We start from the raw sequence: 21418 nt of genomic DNA, 5'->3' as shown, positions 1-21418 counted from the left end.
ATAGGTCAGTATAAGGTTTTAGCCTGATTGCCAGAGTGAGTTGAAGAAGCCTGGAGTGAGTTGAAGAAGAATTTCAACAGATATTGCTTGCCATGTAACCATATAATAAGCACTGCTATCTAAAATTTCCTCTTCCTATGCAAGGTATAGAAGCCCTCCCAGTTAACAACCCTAACAGTCATCAATATTCTCTCTCACAATATTTCATTTATGCTGGCAGCTTTCACTCTGGCAACCTAGTGGTTACTCAACATATGTGTCAAGCAGTATTTTCTTTGATTAATGAAAGATGGAAACATACTGTGTCCCAAAATCTCTGTGATGATTTTGAATAGCTTAAGCCTGTTAAATTACTGATTTCCTAAATGTATAGTTTTTCATAAACAGTTGGCCTCCACATTTTCAGGTTTGGCTTTTGCAGTTTTTTACAGTTTTTTACAGATTTGATTAAAACATTATCTCTAGGAATCTCTAGAACATAACCATCTCTGGCACATGAGGGGTAATCCCAGTTACTTCTCACCCCGCCTCCCAGCCATATCAGATAGTTTAGAAGCACTGATACAGATTTTTGCATTAGTGATAAAGTTAGCCTGAGGAGCCATCGTGGTGTAGCAATTTGAATTTTGGACTCCAGTGACCAGAATTCGGATCCCTGCTAAGCCACAGAAATGCAGTATCTTGGGCAAACCCTTTCTGAACAAATTTTGCAAAGAAAAACTTAAGTTGGAAACAACTTGAAGGCACACGACCCTTTCGTATATTCCTCTCCTCACCCCACAAAGTTAAGCACCCTTCGATTTAAATGGAAGAGATTTCAAGTATACAGTTTAATTGCACCTGTCCCAGTTTAACCAGACTTTTGACATATCTACATTTGAATATCAGAAACATTGGTATTTCATTTTAATCAAATCTTAGTTTTTAATCAAAGTCAGATAACTTTACATCAAGTGGTGGAGTCTCAGAGGCTTTCAATTAATTTGTAGTTTTTTTCTGTTTCTGTGATTACTATTTCCTTGCTGTTACAATTTCTTAACTTTGCGTTTTCCTGGTTTTTTGTTTTTTGTTTTGTTTTTGTTATTCTATAAGGAGTTTATAAGAACCAAATAAAACCTTTAAAAAGGTTGAGAGGCATGGGATAGTTTTTATAAAGGACCTTGAACTGTCTTCTGAAAGGCATTGTATAAATATTTACAGTGAATGAATGGAATATTTCACAATGTTTGTTTATGATCTTAATTCCTTAATTAATAAAATTCAAAAAGTTGCATCCAGTTGTTAATCCCAATGCAAGTAAACCCATTGAATCCACTGAATTTACGTCATTGTTGGTTCTCCAAGTCCCCATTGACCTAAGTTAATCTAGTTGGGATTAGGAATTTGCCTTAGCCCAGGGCTTGTTCATAATATTAATTCATATATAAGAGTATATCCTCTCATTTTTTTGTGCTCTTACTGGTTTTAATCACAAGAATCTGAATTAATTTGAGTATAATGTTGATTTTGGTTGGAGAGTAATTTTGTTCTTTGTAACTATTGATTAACGGTTTGGTGAATTTAAAAAACCCATAATAAAATGATTTAAAGTATCAGACAGCTATTTTGAATGTAATAAAGAGTCTTGTCGTAGAGAGGTTTTTTTCTTCACCCCGATACTTTAGAAGATGAAAAACATTTTATTCAATAGAAAACCAGCATCTTCCTTGCTCATTTGGGGCCATTTTTGGCAACATACTGATAGTCATACATATATAAATGTGATAATCACTTTGAAATGCAAATCGTTAAAGAAAAATAGCATATGGTGGAGGTAAGTACATTTTCAAATCAGCACTTACATTTTAGAAATATGAGTACAGATGAAATTATTCTTTGGAAAGATTCTGGAGCTTTTGACACATTGAAGCTTGAACTAATCAAGGCTCTTCTGTAAGCATATACACATATCCATATCAAGGAACTAGTGCTGAGAATACATGGATTAGCATAGTAATTTAACTGCCCCCTGCTAATCAGCTAAAGCCACCAGATGATGCGTACATGATGCATTTGCGGAGGCACTCTTTCAGAACTCTGAATAAGCCCAGTAGTTGACCATGTATTTTATGGTAATTCTAATAAACTGAGAAAGTGAGACAGATGCTAAAGGGCTGCTGGCCCTTGCATGTAAGATTTTGGCGTGAAGGTTTTACAAGGACCACTTCACAAAAAAAATATCTCTCATGAGATGCAGAATCCCATTAAGCAACTGAATTCAGAGTGTAGCAGACTGATCTGCTATGTTCTTGATAACATTTCAGTACTTCTAAAAATGTATTACATAAGTAGGAGCAGATTATGTTTTTAAAGTCCTTCTGGAAAGTTAGGAGGGGAATTTGCTTCTTGATGAGTACATTTCTTGATCTGCAATAAAATCTTTGTGTTTAATAAATGATAGGAGCTGTACTCATCATTAACAGATTAAGGATGCTACTCTTTGTCACACAGCCACCGAAGTTGCTGCGCTTCATTTGGGGGGGGGGGGAAGCGTGGGAAATCTGGCGCCCCAAGCCCCGCATCACCTAGCTCCAGCTGAGGGCAATTACATGGGGGAAATTGTAGAGCATGTGGCTTTCACCATTGAGTCTAGTGGCAACACAGGAAGCCTCCCATTGCCGGGGTGGCGACATGCACCGGCTCCAACCTCCTTCACCCACAGAGCTGTATCAATATCGTCTGCCGGGAACTGGCCAGCTCTGTTGGTGACCTGGGCTAAACTGGCACATGCCACGGGATTTACCTCCATGTGAAGAGGTCCTTTGTCACCACTAGACACTGTGTGTGTTTCCATATTTGTGCATCTATTATATCAAGTATATAACTGGATAGCTGTACAAATCATTCTGATGTCAGAGAAGTTCATTGTAATGTCAGAGAAGAAAATGTGTTGAGTTTCTTTTACCTTTTCGCACACACTCCTTTATATCCTGCTGTTACCACTGAGTTAGCAGAAGAAGTGCAGCTTGACAAAAATCACCCTGGAGATCCGTGCTTCTCTGTCACTGAGGGCATTGCTGAGCAGAACACTACTTAGGCAGTCTCCTAACTACAGAATCAAATTTTGAATCTCACTCTGTATAATTATAAACTAGCTTTGACTGAGAGGATTTTGTTGAATGACTATAACTTTGAGTCGAGTTGGAAGGGGCCTCATGGGCCAATGAGTCCATCCTCTTGCTCAGTGCAGGTTTTCAAGCTATAGCATCTCCAGTATGTAGATGTCCAACCTCTTTTGAAGACATCCAGAGAAGGAGACCCCACCTTCTCTAGGCAATTGGTTCTACAGTATTACTGACCGGCTCTCATTATTGAGGCATTATTTCTTCAGTTTATTCAAAATCTACTCTCCTGTAACTTAAAAATCATTAGGTCTGGCCCTACCCACTGGGACAATAGAGAATCAGTCTGCTCCCTACTCTTTGTGAGCTAAATAAATAACTTGAGGTATTTAAGGGATCTAATAATGCAATTCCTAAGTCTTCTCTTCACCATACTGAACATGTCCAGTTCATTCCTCATAGGTTTTGTTCTCCATACCTAGTACCATACTTCCTACACTATATCCTTCTTAAAATGAGATGACCAGAATAGAACACAGTATTTTAGATGAGAATTAATACTTTGACTTGTGAAGTTTTTAAGTTACGTACGAGCTGTCCCCTGTTGGTTTTTTAAAAAATTGGTGAGGGGGTGTTAATAACATTTCACTTCATTTCAACAGAGAATTTTGCTTTGGCATAAGAACATCTTAAGTCAAAGTATAGTGGGACTATTACTTTCCTCATCTTGGAAACTATGTTTCCACTCCTACGAAGGCTAAAATAGCATTTGCCTTCTTTACTGCAGCAGCGCATTGCTGAAACAGGTTCAACTTACTGTATAAGATCAACTTCCATGCTGAACCATGTGTCCTTCAATTTTTCAACCGATTTTGAATCCATCAGACAGTGTTTCCATTTATTCCACGATTAATTAATTTTCTAATCAAAATATTATGGGGAAACCTTAACAAATGACATCCACAGCATTCCCACCATCTATTCAACTAGTGAACTAATTGGGGAAAAAGATGTTTTTGACAAACACATGCTGGCTTCAAGATGGCATCAAGATACTTGCAAAGTGACTCCTGTATCCTTGCAAAGTTATCCATTCATGTTTCCGCAGTAGTGCTGCCTCCCATTTTCTGAATAGAGTGGTCATCCAGTGTGTTTTATTGAAACAACAAAAACAGCAGTTGATCTAAATTTATATTCTTCTGAATGTGAATTTGCTTTTCACTTCTGGTATTGTTGTATGTGTTTTCTCTCACTAGGAAATGTGACAACTAGTACTTCTGTGTCTCAGATGACAAGTGGCATCAGTCTTGTTTCCTTCAACAGTCGGCCTGATGGAATGCATCAACGTTCCTATTCAGTCTCCAGTGCTGACCAGTGGAGTGAGGTGACAGTCGTTGCAAACTCAGGCATCAGTAGTGGTAAGACAATGACATAATTTTTATTTTATTTTTATTTAAGAAATATACACACATTCATGAAATTTTCTCTAAGAAGCAGGTGTTATTTAGCAAAGAAAGAGAACAAAAGGTGGAGAGAATCTTAGTAAATCATGCTTTTCAAACAACTGTATAGAAGTATTGTTGCAGTTCTGTCCCCCCCCCCCCAAAAGAAACAGGGAATTGTGTTTTCACTTCATAAAAGAGCCTGTGTGGTGTTCGTAGGGGTAACTGGAGGTAAACTCACAACAGAGGGCTTACAGCTGTTTCTTTTAGATATTTGGGAAATCTGTCTTGTGGCATTTACTACTCCCTTCACCCAATCAATCAACCCTCTTCTGGTGCTTTTAAAAAACCAGTATGAGAAAGGATCTAAACCAGACCTATACAACATGCAGCCTGTGGTCCGCATGCAACCTACACAAGCCGTTGATGCACCGCCTGCCCACTTGAGGCTTTGCCCTACATATACTCAGCACTGCTGCACACGTGCACCTGTCTGCACACTCTGCCCTTCCCATTTCAACCAGTTTATGGAAAGACTCTTGGTGGAAAACACTCAGAAAACACAGCACAATATTATTTTGCTGGAGTTAAGGACCATAGAATTGGTTCTATACAAGGATCATATCAAGGCAGTCATAGTCTCAATTTCACACATTATACGTAAACAAAAAATGAACGCAGTGTCAGAAAATGAGATCTTTGATTTTAGCATCTATCTAGTAAGGGTGACCAACCTGATCAGAGAGTGCCTGAGTAGGAAAAAAGTGCAGGATGCAGAATGGAGTCTTTATCTGCAAGTCTTCAGGCAACTAGTGGAATACTTCAGCCTCCTCAGTGGATTGTTCACAACTCTAAACAATGTCCAGCTGCACAACCATTGCAAAAATTTCTCTTCCAGGAGGAAGCAGGCCTAGATGCGTTAATCAGTTTTTGGCCTGAACAACAGCTATACCAGTTTCCTATATTTCCATTACTTGTGTAACACTTTCAGAAGATTAGGCAGTAGGCAGTAGAAGTGATGTAATAATTATAATAATAAATTTTTATTTATACCCTACCACCATCTTCCATAGGGACTCGGGGGGGGGGGGGGGCTTACAAAATAGCACACAAAGATGCCATACATAAAATACATAATACATGTACATCAACATGAAAACAATAGTACATTACATAAGCCAGGTATATAAATTGGATAAAGCAACCTGTGGCGGCCCCCCGAATGCCCTCCCAAAAGATCTTCGACAGGCCCCTACTTTAGCAGTTTTCAGAAAGAACTTAAAAACTTGGCTGTTCCGATGTGCCTTCTCAGATTAGGAATCCCCCATCCCAAGTCCTAGCAGCACTTTAGTACAACCAATATTGCTGCACACCGCACCTTTTAATCCTACGTTCCTCCTGCCATTTCAGCACTTTTAACCCTGTACCCCATTGCGCCGGCCGGCCCAGTTTTAATAGTGTCTTGATGTATTGTCACTGTTGCTGTTATTTTGCTTAATTATTTGATTTGCTTTGTTTATTGTTGTGTTATGTTTCTACTGTATTGTGTTCTGAGGCTTCGGCCTGTGTAAGCCGCATCGAGTCCTTCGGGAGATGCTAGCGGGGTACAAATAAAGTTAATAATAATAATAATAATAACCTCTATTAAAAATAGAGTTTAGTAGCCCTAACATGTCTTTGAAGAATATTTATTTATATTGTTTGATTTGCTTGCTTGCTTGTTGATGTATTGTTGTATTTGTATTTGACAGGCTTGGCCTCTTGTAAATCGCCCCGAGTCCCTTCGGGGAGATGGTGGCGGGGTATAAATAAAGTTATTATTATTATTATTATTATTATTAATAATAATAATAATACTGTAATAATTAAAATGCTTCTTCTGCACACACAAAATTGGCAACAGAGTTCTGCCTAGGGTAGATGTGCATTGAGTTGTACGTCTTTTCCCATCCCACTGGCTCTGGAATGCCCAGCAGAAGGCACCTTAACCCTAGGTAGCAAACTTACAACAGTGTTTTCTTGATAGGATTTCTTCAGACAGTGTTTGCCTTTCTCTGAGACCAAAAGACTGTGACTAGAATAAACTCACCCAGTAGTTTTTCATAGCTAAGCAGAAATGTGAACCTTGTTCTCCCAGAATCCTAGTCCAACACTAGATGTGTGACAACTTGGGTGTTTTCTTTGTTTTTGCTTTAGTGTCTTTTCAAATTGATGTGGAAGGGCATTGTAGTCCTACCACTGGTGGAGATAGTTTGGATTTCTGCTCTCCACAGAAAAGGCTTACCCTGAAAATTTTGCCGCATCCTCCAGAAAATATAGGGAACTGATTCTGGCTGCTACAAGAAACTTCTCTTTTTAAATTTCAGCATCTCTGCTCCCCACCCCAAAGGTTTTGAATTTCAGAGTTATAATGAGATAATACTTTGAAAGCAGCAGGGATGGTGAAGAAGCTGAGAATCTGTTTGGTTTCAAATGCCAGTCTATGAGAATGCGGCTGTTTATTGTCACATGGTTTTATTGTAGACGAAATAACGTATTGGGATTCATTTTTCTCTCTCTCCACTTTTCCCATTAAATTAATACTTTGTGTGGATAAGTTTTCAAAATCTTCTTATCCAGAGATTTGGTTCCCTGCAGCTTCTGTCTTTTAAGCAACTGTGAACATTCCCTAATTAGATAAATTACTTTGTAGAGAGTAGAGGTGCAAAACAGGAGGTGCTGGTTAAATTAAAAAAAGGGGGAGGTGGAATAGAAAAATCCATTCTATGAAATGGAATGCCCCACTGCTTTATGACTATTACAGTTGTAAGATTTTACATTTAAGTACATGAAGTTTAAAATTAAATGTCTAATATAATTTGGTGCCAGTAACATGAAGTCTGTGACTGTCCTTAGAGAATATCTAGACAGCTTCGTTGGCTGCTTCAAATTGCTGTCTGCTTGACAGTGAGAAAATCATACAACTGGATCCCTTTTTAGTTAAATGCCAGGTACTGTTCAACATCGTTTAATGCAATAGCACATTGAGCTTTGAATTTCTTACTTAAACTGTTACAATACAATACAGCATGAAAAACAGCTGTTCCTGTTTACTTACCTCTTCTGAGTGTTTGGCAGAAGTAATTTTAGCAGCAAGAAAATAAAAACTGGAGGTAGTAAATCCCTGTCCTGGGATCTCTTGTGTAGATTCTTTATGGAGGCACAATTGATCTACACATCAGACCCTGGTGTAGTTTCAACAGTTTATCACTCTAATGGTGGCTGTAAAACCATGGACGTGGGCTTATAAACCCTATAAAAGAACATGGTGTCTGTAGTTGATGATGAAGCAGCTTTGTGTTATTGATAGATTTAGAACAATTACCCCTACTGCAAGTATCGGCTGATAGGTCTTGTTGTATCTGATTTGGAGGCATGCACTTCTCTTTGATTCATTATCTTTCCTTCTTTCATGCTTGTGTGTGATTATAGGATCTCTTGCCCTCTGGAGATTCATGTATTCCCTCTTTTGTTTTTGTTTCACACTGGTTATGCCTGCTTCTCATTGCAATCCTTCCAGTACTATGTGTTCTCTGTCTCCGATTACCTTTCCAGTATGTTCTTTATTCTGTGCTCCAGTATCGGGCAAAACCTAAGTTACATTTGTTGAATATGCTTACATTTATCATTTAGCTGGCATAAAGTTAATGAATAAAATTCCTGGATCTGCTCTGGAGGCTCAGAGGGCTCTCTTGGAGGAGGGGGGAGAGGAAAGTGGGAAGTCCACATTTGTAGTATTGGATCCTGGCAATGAGCAATGGAGGTAGCAGAATTTCACCATAGCAAGACTATAGTTGCCCATTTTAAACATCACTGAAAAATATGGGTTGACACACAACTTTTCTGTAGCAAAAAAAAAAAGACAAGCGTGTCATAGAGTTGGTTGAACACCTCAACAGAGGTTCCTTTGAATTTTTGGCAGAACCTCAAAGTCTTTGTGAGCCCATGCTGAAAAACCCCCATCATCTAGTTCAGTGGTTCCCAACCCATGGGTCACAACCCCATTCGTGTATTCTGTGGGGTCACCAAGCAGTGGTGAGCTATGGAAATTTTTAAAAGGGACAACAACAAAAAATCGCATAATCACATCCTTCACAGAGATATGTTTGCATAAATGTGTAACGATCTTTCGTTCGTCAGGTGAGCTTGTTGTGAGGTCCAGGTCTATGCGCAGTTAACATTATTTTGAATTACATTATACTGAAAAATCTATTTTGACATGTTTTCATTTACCCTATTAAAAACCTCAGTATGAGTGTCGTGGGTCACTCTGCCTCTATAAAATGGAATCACGACTCGAAAAGCTTGGGGACAGCTGATCTAGCTGCTCCATAAGATACAAAGAAAGGAGAAGAGCATGATTGTCATGCATCCCTTGTTTGTGCTAACATACTGGGAAGGGGGAAAATCCTTCTCACTACTTTATGCCCTCAACTTTCACAGGTTTTTCTTTCATGGATTTGATTATTTCTCAGTATATAGCTGCTTTTGTCACTGTTCTACAAGCCTGTCATCTTCTGCCTACTAGGATAACACTGCTGCAAAATTGTTTGCAATGTTATCATTGTTTTCCTTGCCTTCCTCCTCTCTTTATCTTTTCCCGGTCAATACTTCAGCCTATATCTCCTTTCTCATTCTTGGAGCCATGACAGCTCTGCCCTGGAATGTGTCCAGAGGAGAGCGACTAAAATGATAAAAGGTCTGGAGAACAAGCCCTATGAGGTGCGGCTTAACGAGTTGGGCATGTTTAGCCTGAAGAAGAGAAGGCTCAGAGGGGATATGATAGCCATGTATAAATATGTGAGAGGAAGCCACAGGGAGGAGGGAGTAAGCTTGTTTTCTGCTTCCCTGAAGACTAGGACGCGGAACAATGGCTTCAAACTACAAGAGAGGAGATTCCATCTGAACATGAGGAAGAACTTCCTGACTGTGAGAGCCGTTCAGCAGTGGAACTCTCTGCCCCGGAGTGTGATGGAGGCTCCTTCTTTGGAAGCTTTTAAACAGAGGCTGGATGGCCATCTGTCAGGGGTGATTTGAATGCAATATTCCTGCTTCTTGGCAGGCGGTTGGACTGGATGGCCCATGAGGTCTCTTCCAACTCTTTGATTCTATGATTCTATGATTCTATGTCCTGCTCCCAACCACTCTGCCAGCTTCTTCTTCTATGTAACCCCCCCCCCCTTCGGATTTCCATGATTTGGAGCATGCCACAGAGTGCCCATATTGCCATTGCTTTCTTGGTGAAATCAATTGGAGAGGCATAGAAGTGAGAGACCCTAGAGTAATGGGCTAGTGCTAAGTTACACATACTGCCCTGGATTTATTCCTCCAGCTGGCCTTCCAAGTCAAACTTAAGTAGACATAGATGTCTCAGTGCTTTCACTGTATTTGGACCATACCTGCCTGCAACAAGATAAACCTGTTGTTGACATTCGGCCCATGGCAGCCTCACTTGGAGTTTCAGCAGAGAAAAACTCACTTGGAGTTTCAGCATGAAGCTGCCAAGGATGTGACCTTGGGTAAAATTTGGGCATGGAGCGGGGTCAAAAACAAAGGTCCATTGGGGTGAAAGGGAATGGAACAATGGGAGATTTGCACCATTCTGAGTTCAGCTTAAAAGGAAGGAAAGCAAGAAATTTTTCTACACTAAGACACCCCTATGGCTGTCACCAATCGAAGCGAAACAAAGAAGACTGCTAGGGTGGCAAAAGTGGCCCACCTACAAAGACTTGTTGGAAAAGAACAGCTCAAACAGCCCGCCGAGACTAAAGCAACAGGAAGAACTAGTCCAGAAATATGAAAATCTAACATGGCTGCAATATTTTCAACTCGTAGAAACTTACAAAAAGGATGAAAAGATTGGATTCGAAGAAAAAGACACGGTATGGAATAAGCTGTTGAAGACTGAAAACAAAATCATAACAAAGATATATGACCAACTATTACAGTGGGAAACGGAAACAGAAGAAGTCAAAAATTGCATGGTGCTTTGGGCAAGGAACATAGGGAGGGCCATAAAAATACAAGAATGGCAACGAGTATGGAAAATAAAACTCAAATATACATACTCAACAGCATTGAAGGAGAACTGGCTGAAGACCTTTCATAGGTGGTATACAACACCACAAAAGCTGAGTTCAATGTATACCAAATATAGAAACATATGTTGGAGATGTAAAGATCAGCCAGGAACATACTTCCACATGTGGTGGACTTGCCCGGTGGTAGATAAATTCTGGCAAGTCATACACAGAGAGGCACAAAAGATACTAAAGAAAAAGTTTCCGAAAAAGCCGGATTACTTTCTACTCAATCTAACAGATGAAGCCCTAAAACTGAACAGCAACGAAGATATCTTATTTACATATATATCTACCGCTGCCCGAATAACATTGACTAAGCATTGGAAAGATGAACACACCCCCAAAACAGAAGACTGGTTGGATAAACTAATAGAAATAAGAGACATGGACAGACTAACTTTCCTCCTCAGAAGCTGCTCAGGAAAAGCAGTAAAACAGACAGATTGGACAATCTTTGAGGAGTATGAAAAAAATAAGGTTGAAAAATAAAATGTATGCGAATAAAAAATAGAGGAGATACAAATAGGCCCATCATTAATATGGAGGGGTGACAAAGAAATCTGGTGTCCCCCCTACTCATGAGGGCCACCGGGAAACATAGGTAAATAGATTGTTTAGAAGCTAAATGGAAGTCGCAATTGTGTTTTTAATCTTGTGTAAATGTTACATTAAAAGAGTCTGTTAATGTGACTGTAGTAGGATGCGGGTATGGAAGGGAACCCCCCCCCCCCGGTCCGGCATGAATGGAATGGATGTTCTTGTAGGTAAAGGTAAATGTTTTGTTATGTTTTTGTTATGTTTTTGCTGTATTGTTGTACATGTTTTTTTTCTGTTGTCGCTGTTTCTTGTTTCTTGTCCCTTGTTTCTTTCCCTCCCTCTGCCTCGCCCACCCCCTTTCCCCCCCCCCACCTCATTGAATGTAATTCTTATCGAAAATTTAATAAAGATTATTTATTTTTTTAAAAAAGGAAGGAAAGGAGAGGTACATGGAAGCAAGGATCTTTCATCTCCTTGTAGTCATACTGATCTGAATCATGGCCAATGCCACTTTAGCAGGCCATTGCTCCAAAAGAGTCTTCTTGCAATAGGGCTGGACATATCAAACTGCAAACCAGTGTTGATTGTATAGAAAGGTTTGAGATATAAGTAATAGAGATTTGGGTTGTTTGATTGAAGGGCCAAGACATGTGGCAAAAACCACCATCAATCATCCCCCTTCACCATCTAATGGACTCTACACTGAGTTCATGCTTCCCTTCTTTCTTGACCTGCCCTTTCTATTCTGATTCCCACATGCCTTCTCATCTCTGCTAATTCACTTAATCACCACTAAGGTTGCTCCTCTTCTCCCGCAATTGAAGGGCTAGCAGGAGTGGAGCATCCTTGGCGGGGATTATGGAAGGTCCATTAGAAGGGCTGAGAAGGGACTGAGCAATTAGAGCAGGCAAGCAGGTAAAGAAAGGAGATTAGTCATGGAGCCAGTTGTGAAAAATTCCAGCTGAGAGAGAGCAGTGACAGAGTAGGAACAGCTTTGGTGTGAATAAAGCAGATGAGCTGGGATGAGAAGACATTGGGGAATCAGAATAGGAAGCAGGTCAAGAAAGAAGGGAAGAAATAAGGGACGTGAACCCGGAGCCCCATGAGTCCATGAATTTTCAATTCTCTCTCAGGTGAGTAGGGGAAAGGGACTGCAAAAGAAAAGCAGCCCAGAAGAGCTGGATTTGAATGTGGTGCTGTTTTCTGCTCTAATTCCAAGTAAGGCTTCTACAGGCTGAATACAGTCTTGGGCACTGCTGGAGGCAGACATAACGTAGATATAATAAAGGGACTGGCAGACCTGTGCCCACCTGAGTTTGGCCAACCAGAGACTTCTGAAAGGACATCAGAGGTAGCCTAGGAGCGAGGCAAGGTATGGGCTGGAAAGGAGATGTAGAGGAGGAAAAGAACAACAGCACTGCAGGATGTTTTTTTAGCAGCGTTGTTTACTGGTGAAACAGAGGCAATGGAGTTTCGGCAGAGAGGGCTTCAGGGTGAGGTGGAAATTTTTGCAACATGTATGTTCTGTGGGCTCAAAATATTTTCATTTTCCCACTTTTGTGAGGATCCTGCACCCCTAATCTGCAAAAATTAAGGGCCAACTGTAGATCCTGTCTGGCATCTTGCAGAGGGAAAAATGTTAAATCGATGGGCACTGCTTCCCCTCCCCCAATCTCTTGCCTTAGCAGGGTAAATTGGAATATCAAGCATGCAATATAGCTGGAATGGAATACATACCAGATGCCCTGACTTTACTCCTGTATGGATCCAAATAAAGTTTGATGAAGAGTAAAAATGGGCCAAACCCCAATGGACCCATTTTATTTTTAGTGGGTTAAGTTGATCACAGAGATGTGCACTATAACATTCTCAATCTACTTCTGCTTTCTGTTCCCTGAGGAGAGAAGATACTTTCCTTATCTAGGGGATTAATGCTTCTTAAGTCTTGGGATAGTGAATATTCTCTGTATCTGGCCTTCATGATCACATCTGAGAGAGATCAGAGAGTTCTGACCTTTTAGGTGAAAGGTTGTAGCCGCAGTATACTGTACAGGCTGTTGAAACAGAATCAAAACTTAGTACTTATAAAGTAAAGTTAGTAGATATTTGGCACTCATTTCTCTAGAAATATGAGAACTTTTAACTGTGGTTTTTAAAAAACCTGTCTACTTGTCTGACTTTAACTACAAGATGGGTTCTTTGTAGCTCAAACAGTTCAATTTTGACAGATACTGTTCTTAGAAGATTGTAAAATACCTTCAGTTTTCAATCTGTACATGATTACTTATCAAAAGTAAAGGTCATTGCCCAACTTGACACTTTTACCACAGATGGTAATGCTTTATTCCTCACAAAAGATGGACATTTATCTCATGTAAGATACAATTTTGCTATAATGATTAGTTCTATGCACGCAAACACACGTACACATTTTCCTCATGTCTCAAGGCCTTAGGCAGCTTGAGTTTGTGTTTAAAAATAATGAAATATAACTGTAAAAAAGTCAAAGAACAATATTCAGTGTTTTTGCATACTGAACACCAATTGGCTGCATACAACATGTTTTTCCTTAAGCCGGGTAGAGGTGAAGACAGTACAATCTGCTTCCTTCAAGCCACCCCAAAATGCAATTTTGTGCCCCAAACTAAAAAATAAGTTGGAAAAAAATGTTGAAATCTAGTGGTCCAATGAGCCAGTGGTGGTTGTTTGCCAACCACTAGTATCAAACCTTGAGGCCAAGCATTAAAAAATAAGGGGAACTGGAGAGGTGAAAAAACGTTAAGTATGAAATAGTAGAAGGATACATTGTGGGATTATGCACAGATGGCCAAGATTTCTAGCAATCTGAAATGTGAAAGTCATGAAGTTTTAAAAAGAAATTGGAAGCTGGCCTTAGCATACCTGATGGGAGAATTTAAGAAATAAAAACAAGAGGAATTATTGATCTAAAAGTACAGAGGATTAAATAAAATTATGCATAAACTCTGTGTAGATCAGTGTTGGGAGCCAAGGTGGTAGATCGCACTGGGGATGGGCTGAAGGGTAATTGTATTGTGGATGGCGGGTTGTCTATGTATGTGTTTGTGTATTTGTTTGTAATGTGTATTGTGGATGTATTACAATTTTAAAATGAAAATCCTATTAAAAATAAAGAGAGCATACCTTGATGAAATGGGGAGGTTTTAATTGTTCTCGTGATCAATATTTTAATGTGAGCAAAGGAATATTAGAACCATTGATTTACATAAGATCACAGCTCCTCTTCCCTTACCCCACCCCTACAATTGAGACCCAGTTGTAAAACAAATTATGTTTCTCAATCTTTACAGAAATTCTTCTTCTATAACATGATAGGTTCTATATGTAGTGGACTATGATCAAAAGAGGAGGCCCTGCTCTCAGTCTCAAGGTGGGAACAAGAGAGGGGCCTTCTCCGTGATTGCCCCCACCTCTGGAACTCTCTCCCCAAAGAGATCAAAACAACACCCCTCTTACTATCTTTTTAAAAAACAACTAAAACATTCTTAAACGTATAGAGAGGAGGAGGCAGAGAGTACTATGCATACTCGTCATGGAATGCAAATGGCTGGTCACTCTGGCTGCTGGCTGCAAAAACTTTAAAATGTTATAATTTTAAATTTTATCTTGTTTGTTTAGATCCTTGTTTTCTTTTTTCTCAGTGTTAGTTGTGAATTCCCAAATTTACTATGTTACTGTTTAACTTTTAATAATGTGTCCTTATTTTTTCATTTGTTTGTTTTTGGGATCCGGATAAGGTTGTTATTTTGTCCTTGTTCAGTTTCTTTATGGTATTGAATGTTTGCCGATATTTGTTGTAAACTGTCCTTAGTCCTCTTGGCTAGATAGGGTGGGATATAAATAGCATTTATTATTATTATTATTATTATTATTATTATTATTTATTATCTTCCATAAAAAGAAAATAATAGTGTATTTGACTGATTAATGAAGTTGCTGGGTGCGAATGAGGTGAGCAAGAAAATGAACTACAGCAGAATTTCACTAGACAATTGTAAATAGAAGTTTGAGTTGAAAAATGTTTGTAACTCTACATTTTAGAGAATGCCGTTCTGACTCTTCCAGCGTTGGCTTATTGGAGTTTACCTAAAGCTTCCACAGTCGCTTTCTAAATAAATGGCTTCTGAAAAGGCATATAGAATCATAGAATCATAGAATCAAAGAGTTGGAAGAGACCTCATGGGCCATCCAGTCCAACCCCCTGCCAAGAAGCAGGAATATTGCATTCAAGGCAGCCCCAACAGATGGCCATCCAGCCTCTGCTTAAAAGCTTCCAAAGAAGGAGCCTCCACCACACTCTGGGGCAGAGAGTTCCAGCTCTCACAGTCAGGAAGTTCTTCCTCATGTTCAGATGGAATCTCCTCTCTTGTAGTTTGAAGCCATTTTTCTGGGTCCTAGTCTCCAAGGAAGCAGAAAACAAGCTTGCTCCCTCCTCTCTGTGGCTTCCTCTCACATATTTATACATGGCTATCGTATCTCCTCTCAGCCTTCTCTTCTTCAGGCTAAACATGCCCAGTTCCCTAAGCCGCTCCTAAGTTCTTCAGGTTCATGCATCTGAAATACAGAGAGTGGAGAAAACGGGGAAATCACAATATTGGAGATTTCAATAGCTGTTGCTTCCCACTATTGCTTCCTACTGTTTAGACACATCTGTTGTCAAAAGCTTTCATAGCCGGAATCACTGGGTTGCTGTGAGTTTTCCAGGCTATATGGCCATGTTCCAGAAGCATTCCCATCTCATGTTTCGCCCACATCTATGGCAGGCATCCTCAGAGGTTGTGAGATCTGTTAGAAACTCAGCAAGTGAGGTTTATATATCTGTGGGATGCCCTGGGTGGAGAAAGAACTCTTGTCTGCTTGAGGCAGATGTGACTGCTGCAGTTGGCCACCTTTATTAGCATAGAATGGGCTTGCAGCTTCAAAGCCTCACTGTTTCCTGCCTAGGGGAATCCTTTGTTAGGAGGTGTTCTCTGGCCCTGATCATTTCTTCTCTGGAATACCCCAAACAAAAAGGAACACACCTCACAACCTCTGAGGATGTCTGTCATAAATATGGGTGAAATATCAGGAAAGAATGCTTCTGGAACATGGCCATGCAGCCCGGAAAACTCACAGCATCCCAGTGTTTAGACAAAGATTCAGTCTCATCTCCCAGGGGCTAGTTGTCATTGTCTAGAACAGTAATTCCCAACAGTTATAATCTTATCTCCCATTAGCCAAAAAACCTGGGTTCCACAATAAGAGAAACAAAAACTACCTCTGAGGATGCTTGCCATAGATGCAGGCGAAACGTCAGGAGAGAATGCCTCTAGACCATGGCCATATAGCCCGAAAAAACCTACAACAACCCAGAAACAAAAACTCATTTTAAAAGGAACAACTTTTGATTTCTATTACTATATTTTGTAAATTACTGTAAATTTTAACAACATGAACAAATTGCAACAGTATTGATTACCGTTCAAGCAAATCACAATTTCACTGATACTAAAACTTGTAATAATACAATTTATACTATACTTGCTTTTTATGATTATGTTGAGTTTAAATTTTACTACTGTGGTAAAACACACAATGATAATAAAAATTCCAATCCTGTTGCTGGGAATATATGTTTATTGCTATGTTTGCAAAATCTGTGTCACACCAAAGGCTGTGTCGATGTTGTATTTGTAGTTTGATAAGGCACCAGCCACTTTCTGTCGCAGAATCTTAAGAACCTTGTAAAACAACCAGCTCCCATTATTCAATGGTATTGTGCCATGGCAGCTAATGTGGTGTCAAACTGCATTAATTATATAGTGTAGATACATTTTTAAAAATCAGTGGTATCTTATCACTGCCAGAGATCTAGGGGAATGTCTCTAAAGATAGGCAAATAGCAAAGAAGCTGGTAACATAAATGGATAATGAAGTTTTGAAGGTTGCAAGAATCCAAAAGAATTAAGAGACTAATTTCAACCTAGTTAGGATTTGGCAGTTGCTTTCCAATTCTTAAAAAGAACAATGCTCTTAAAACTAATTTAGTTGGTTATATGTCCTGTGTTGGCTTATCAGTTCTTTAAAGATTCGTTCTCAGGCTAGAAAGCTAAAAATGCTCTCATCCATGAATTTAGCTCATATATGCTTATGGATTCTTCCTTCCCATTCATTAATAATGAGTAATTAATGTTTCCCTCTCTTCCGATTTAGACTTTTTTTTCATCTTTTTTTTAATCTTTCAGCTTGGGGTGCAAGGTCACTATGCATCTCTTACCTGGGGAATGCTACACTTCAAAGCTATTTCACGTTGAGTACAGTTAAAGGAGAAAGAGGCCTGTGTAGAGGATGTAATACAATGTGCTTTCATAGTCTTTTGTTTATTATGGCACAGGAGAAGCACAAAAATGGGAGCTTCTTACAAAGGAGAGAATATCCCCTGTCAAGTATCCAGACCCTATAATTTGTTGCAATTGATACTTCAGTTTTTTGCAATTGATAATCCTGTGCTGATATAGGAAATAACACACCTGGCATCTGAAATTATTACGAGAGACCAGATTGCCAATATCCGCTGGATAATGGAGAAAGGCAGGGAGTTTCAGAAAAACATCTATTTCTGCTTCATTGACTACTCTAAAGCCTTTGACTGTGTGGATCATAATAAACTGTGGCAAGTTCTGGGTGGGATGGGCATACCAAGCCCCCTTGTCTCTCTCCTGAGGAATCTGTACAAGGACCAAGTAGCAACAGTCAGAACTGACCACGGAACAACAGACTGGTTTAAGATTGGGAAAGGCGTACGGCAAGGCTGCATACTCTCACCCAACCTTTTTAACTTGTATGCAGAACACATCATGCGATGTGTGGGGCTTGATGAATGCAAAGCTGGGGTGAAAATTGCTGGAAGAAACATTTACAACCTCAAATATGCAGATGACACCACTCTGATGGCCGAAAGCGAGAAGGAGCTGAGGAGCCTTCTAATCAAGGTGAAAGAAGAAAGCGCAAAAGCCGGGTTGCAGCTAAACATAAAAAAAACCAAGATTATGGCAACAAGAATGATTGACAACTGGAAAATAGAGGGAGAAAATGTGGAGGCCGTGACAGACTTTGTATTTCTAGGCGCAAAGATGACTGCAGATGCAGACTGTGGCCAGGAAATCAGAAGACGCTTACTTCTTGGGAGGAGAGCAATGTCCAGTCTCGATAAAATAGTAAAGAGTAGAGACATCAGACTGGCAACAAAGATCCGCCTAGTCAAAGCCATGGTATTCCCTGTAGTAACCTACGGATGTGAGAGCTGGACCTTAGGGAAGGCTGAGTGAAGGAAGATAGATGCTTTTGAACTGTGGTGTTGGAGGAAAGCTCTGAGAGTGCCTTGGACTGCGAGAAGATCCAACCAGTCCATCCTCCAGGAAATAAAGCCCGGCTGCTCACTGGAGGGAGGGATACTAGAGACAAAGTTGAAGTACTTTGGCCACATCATGAGGAGACAGCAAAGCCTAGAGAAGACAATTATGCTGGGGAAAGTGGAAGGTAAAAGGAAGAGGGGCCGACCAAGGGCAAGATGGATGGATGGCATCCTTAAAGTGACTGGACTGACCTTGAAGGAGCTAGGGGTGGTGACGGCCGACAGAGAGCTCTGTGTGGGCTGGTCCATGAGGTCACGAAGAGTCGGAGACGACTGAACAAATGAACAACAACAGCAAAGCCTATTACTGACTTTATTGATATCATTGATAAACTGGCATAAAAAATTAAAATAAATATCTGATTTGTTCAAAATGTGGCAGTCACGCCATTGATAGCAATGATTCATTAATGTGCATTCATTAGCTTTTTCCAATGGAATTGAGAGAAGGACTCACTAGTTGAAAGACAGCATCTAGCCCAGGCTGCAGAAGAGGAGGGTTCATGGAGGTGATACCTTATCAACTGGCTGCGGGAAAGGATAAAAGGGGGAGAGTGAATGTGTTAGAGCAGGGGTCCTCAAACTATGGCCCGGGGGCCGGATGCGGCCCTCCAAGGTCATTTACCCGGCCCTCGCTCAGGGTCAACCTAAGTCTAAAACTACTTGAAAGCACACAACAACAACAATCCTATCTCATCAGCCAAAAGTAGGCCCACAATTCCCGTTGAAATACTAATAATTTTATATTTGTTGAAATAGTTCTTCATTTTAAGTATTTTATTGTGTTTAAGTGTTTTTTGCACGACAAATGAGATATGTGCAGTGTTCATAGGAATTTGTTCATGTTTTTTTTCAAATTATAATCCGGCCCTCCAACAGTTTGATGGGCCTCTGTTTGCAAAGTTTGTGGACCCCTGTGTTAGAGCCTCAGTATGCCTGTAGGCATATTTACTGCTGCGAGGAGGACAGGATGAAAAGTTGGAAGGCAGAAGTTTTATTTTTAAAAAATACATTTTCATCCCTTGTACGAGACAGAGTCAGTACATTACAGGCTTCTCTGTGTGGACCAAAGAAAGTAAATACCCCTTTTTCCTAGTCAGCAGGCTTCCCTTGTACGACATTAGTGGGTAGGCCAGCATACATGGCTTAGCTCCCTTTCCGCAGTATCTTAATCACAAGAAGAAAATAATGCACCAAAACAGTTCTTTATGTGCTTCTGCATATCCTAAGACCATGGATGTATCTACACTGCCATATAATCCAGATTATCAAATCAGATACTCCAGATTATCTGCTTTGGACTGGATATTAGTTTACACTGCCATATAATTCACTTCATATCAGATAATCTGGATTTTATAGGCAGTGGAGATGGGGCCTGATGTGATGTCCTAACGATATTCTGTACACTGAAATTCACCAGGAACAGTTCAAACTTTGAACCTGTAGAGACAAGCAGCAACAGCCAGGATAAGCCATCAGTCTTATAAAACCGCTTAGTCCCCCCAGGGGCGAAAAAGGAAGTATATAAATACTGTAAATAAATAAATAAATGGAGGGGAAGACCACTTTCTATTAAAAATGTAATAACAACACTACTCTCCCATCTGTTGGAGGTGGAAGACTACCATTGAGTAATCTATGGTCACTTATAGGCTTACTGTGGGATGAAGGCAACCACATTTTTTGTAGCATTCTGTCATATGATAAAGTTAATTTTACTGCATCCCAATTACCACTAGTGAGAGGCTGAAATACACCAAGAGTAGCTCAGTCAGATGAATTTTGAACATCTTGGGCTCCTTCTACACTGCCATATAATCCAGATTATCAACAGATAATCAGAATTTTATATGATGGTGTAGAAGGGGCCTTAGATTGTTTAGAAATTTAATCATCTAATTTTGATGTTTTTAATTAGAGCCCCTGGTGGCGCAGTGGGTCAAACCCCTATGCCGGCAGGACTGAAGACTGACAGGTCACAGGTTCGAATCCGGGGGGAGTGCAGATGAGCTCCCTCTATCAGCTCCAGCTCCTCATGCAGGCACCTGAGAGAAGCCTCCCACAAGGATGGTAATACATCAAAACATCCGGGTGTCCCTTGGGCAACGTCCTTGCAGACGGCCAATTCTCTCACACCAGAAGCGACTTGCAATTTCTCAAGTTGCTCCTGACACGACAAAAAAATAGAGCTTTTACATCATAAACCTGGGTTTAACAAAGTATTGGGGAGAAATTATTTTGGTGCCACATGAAGCTTAAAAGAATGTGGAAAGGGAAGCTAAAAGAAATCCTTTCAAAGATTATATGTCACTATATCCCCTTGAATTAGGAAGCATGGTTAGACATGTGCAAGGATTTCTCTCAGGTTTTTTTCCTGGAGTCTTCATGCTTTAGAGTAGGGGTGGAAAAATGACAGCCCCAGAGCTGTTCCCCTCCACGTCTGTTATTGTCACCTCAGCTCCTCCAAGCTGCCTGGGTTGCCATTTTTTTCTGACCAGGAAGGCAATTTCTTTAATTTTTTTACATAGGTAGAATATTGTTTAATATTTTCAAAAAAATCACCCAGTTTCACTAGTCCCTGCAGCTGATGAAGTCCTCCTCCGACCCATTGCACTTACCACCCCTAGCTCTTTCCAGGCTAAAATTATTATTCAGATCCCCCCCCCCCCCATGACAAAAGACAAAAGCAAATCTATGGACTGTTATTTAGCATTCTACCAAATAGAAGAGTATCTCCAAAACAAGGCATTGGAAACTACTGAAATGTTGCAGTAAATCAAT

General features: G+C 40.1%; 1 protein-coding gene across 6 annotated transcripts in view; it reads left to right on the top strand.

Annotated features, from left to right (window-relative positions):
• Window positions 1-21418, top strand: part of AGAP1 (ArfGAP with GTPase domain, ankyrin repeat and PH domain 1) — a 406754-nt gene that overhangs the window by 261402 nt on the left and 123934 nt on the right. For all 6 annotated transcript variants that reach the window (XM_060783920.2, XM_060783904.2, XM_060783913.2 and 3 more), the window contains one exon: window positions 4358-4519. In XM_060783920.2, coding sequence (XP_060639903.2) covers window positions 4358-4519 — 162 coding nt within the window. The remainder of the gene's footprint in view (window positions 1-4357; window positions 4520-21418) is intronic.

The sequence above is a fragment of the Anolis sagrei genome, chromosome 1 (genome assembly GCF_037176765.1).
Source record: "Anolis sagrei isolate rAnoSag1 chromosome 1, rAnoSag1.mat, whole genome shotgun sequence".
NCBI classification, from domain to species: domain Eukaryota; kingdom Metazoa; phylum Chordata; class Lepidosauria; order Squamata; family Dactyloidae; genus Anolis; species Anolis sagrei.
Note: the sequence above shows the minus strand (reverse complement) of the source record. Positions and strands in the feature narration are given on the sequence as shown.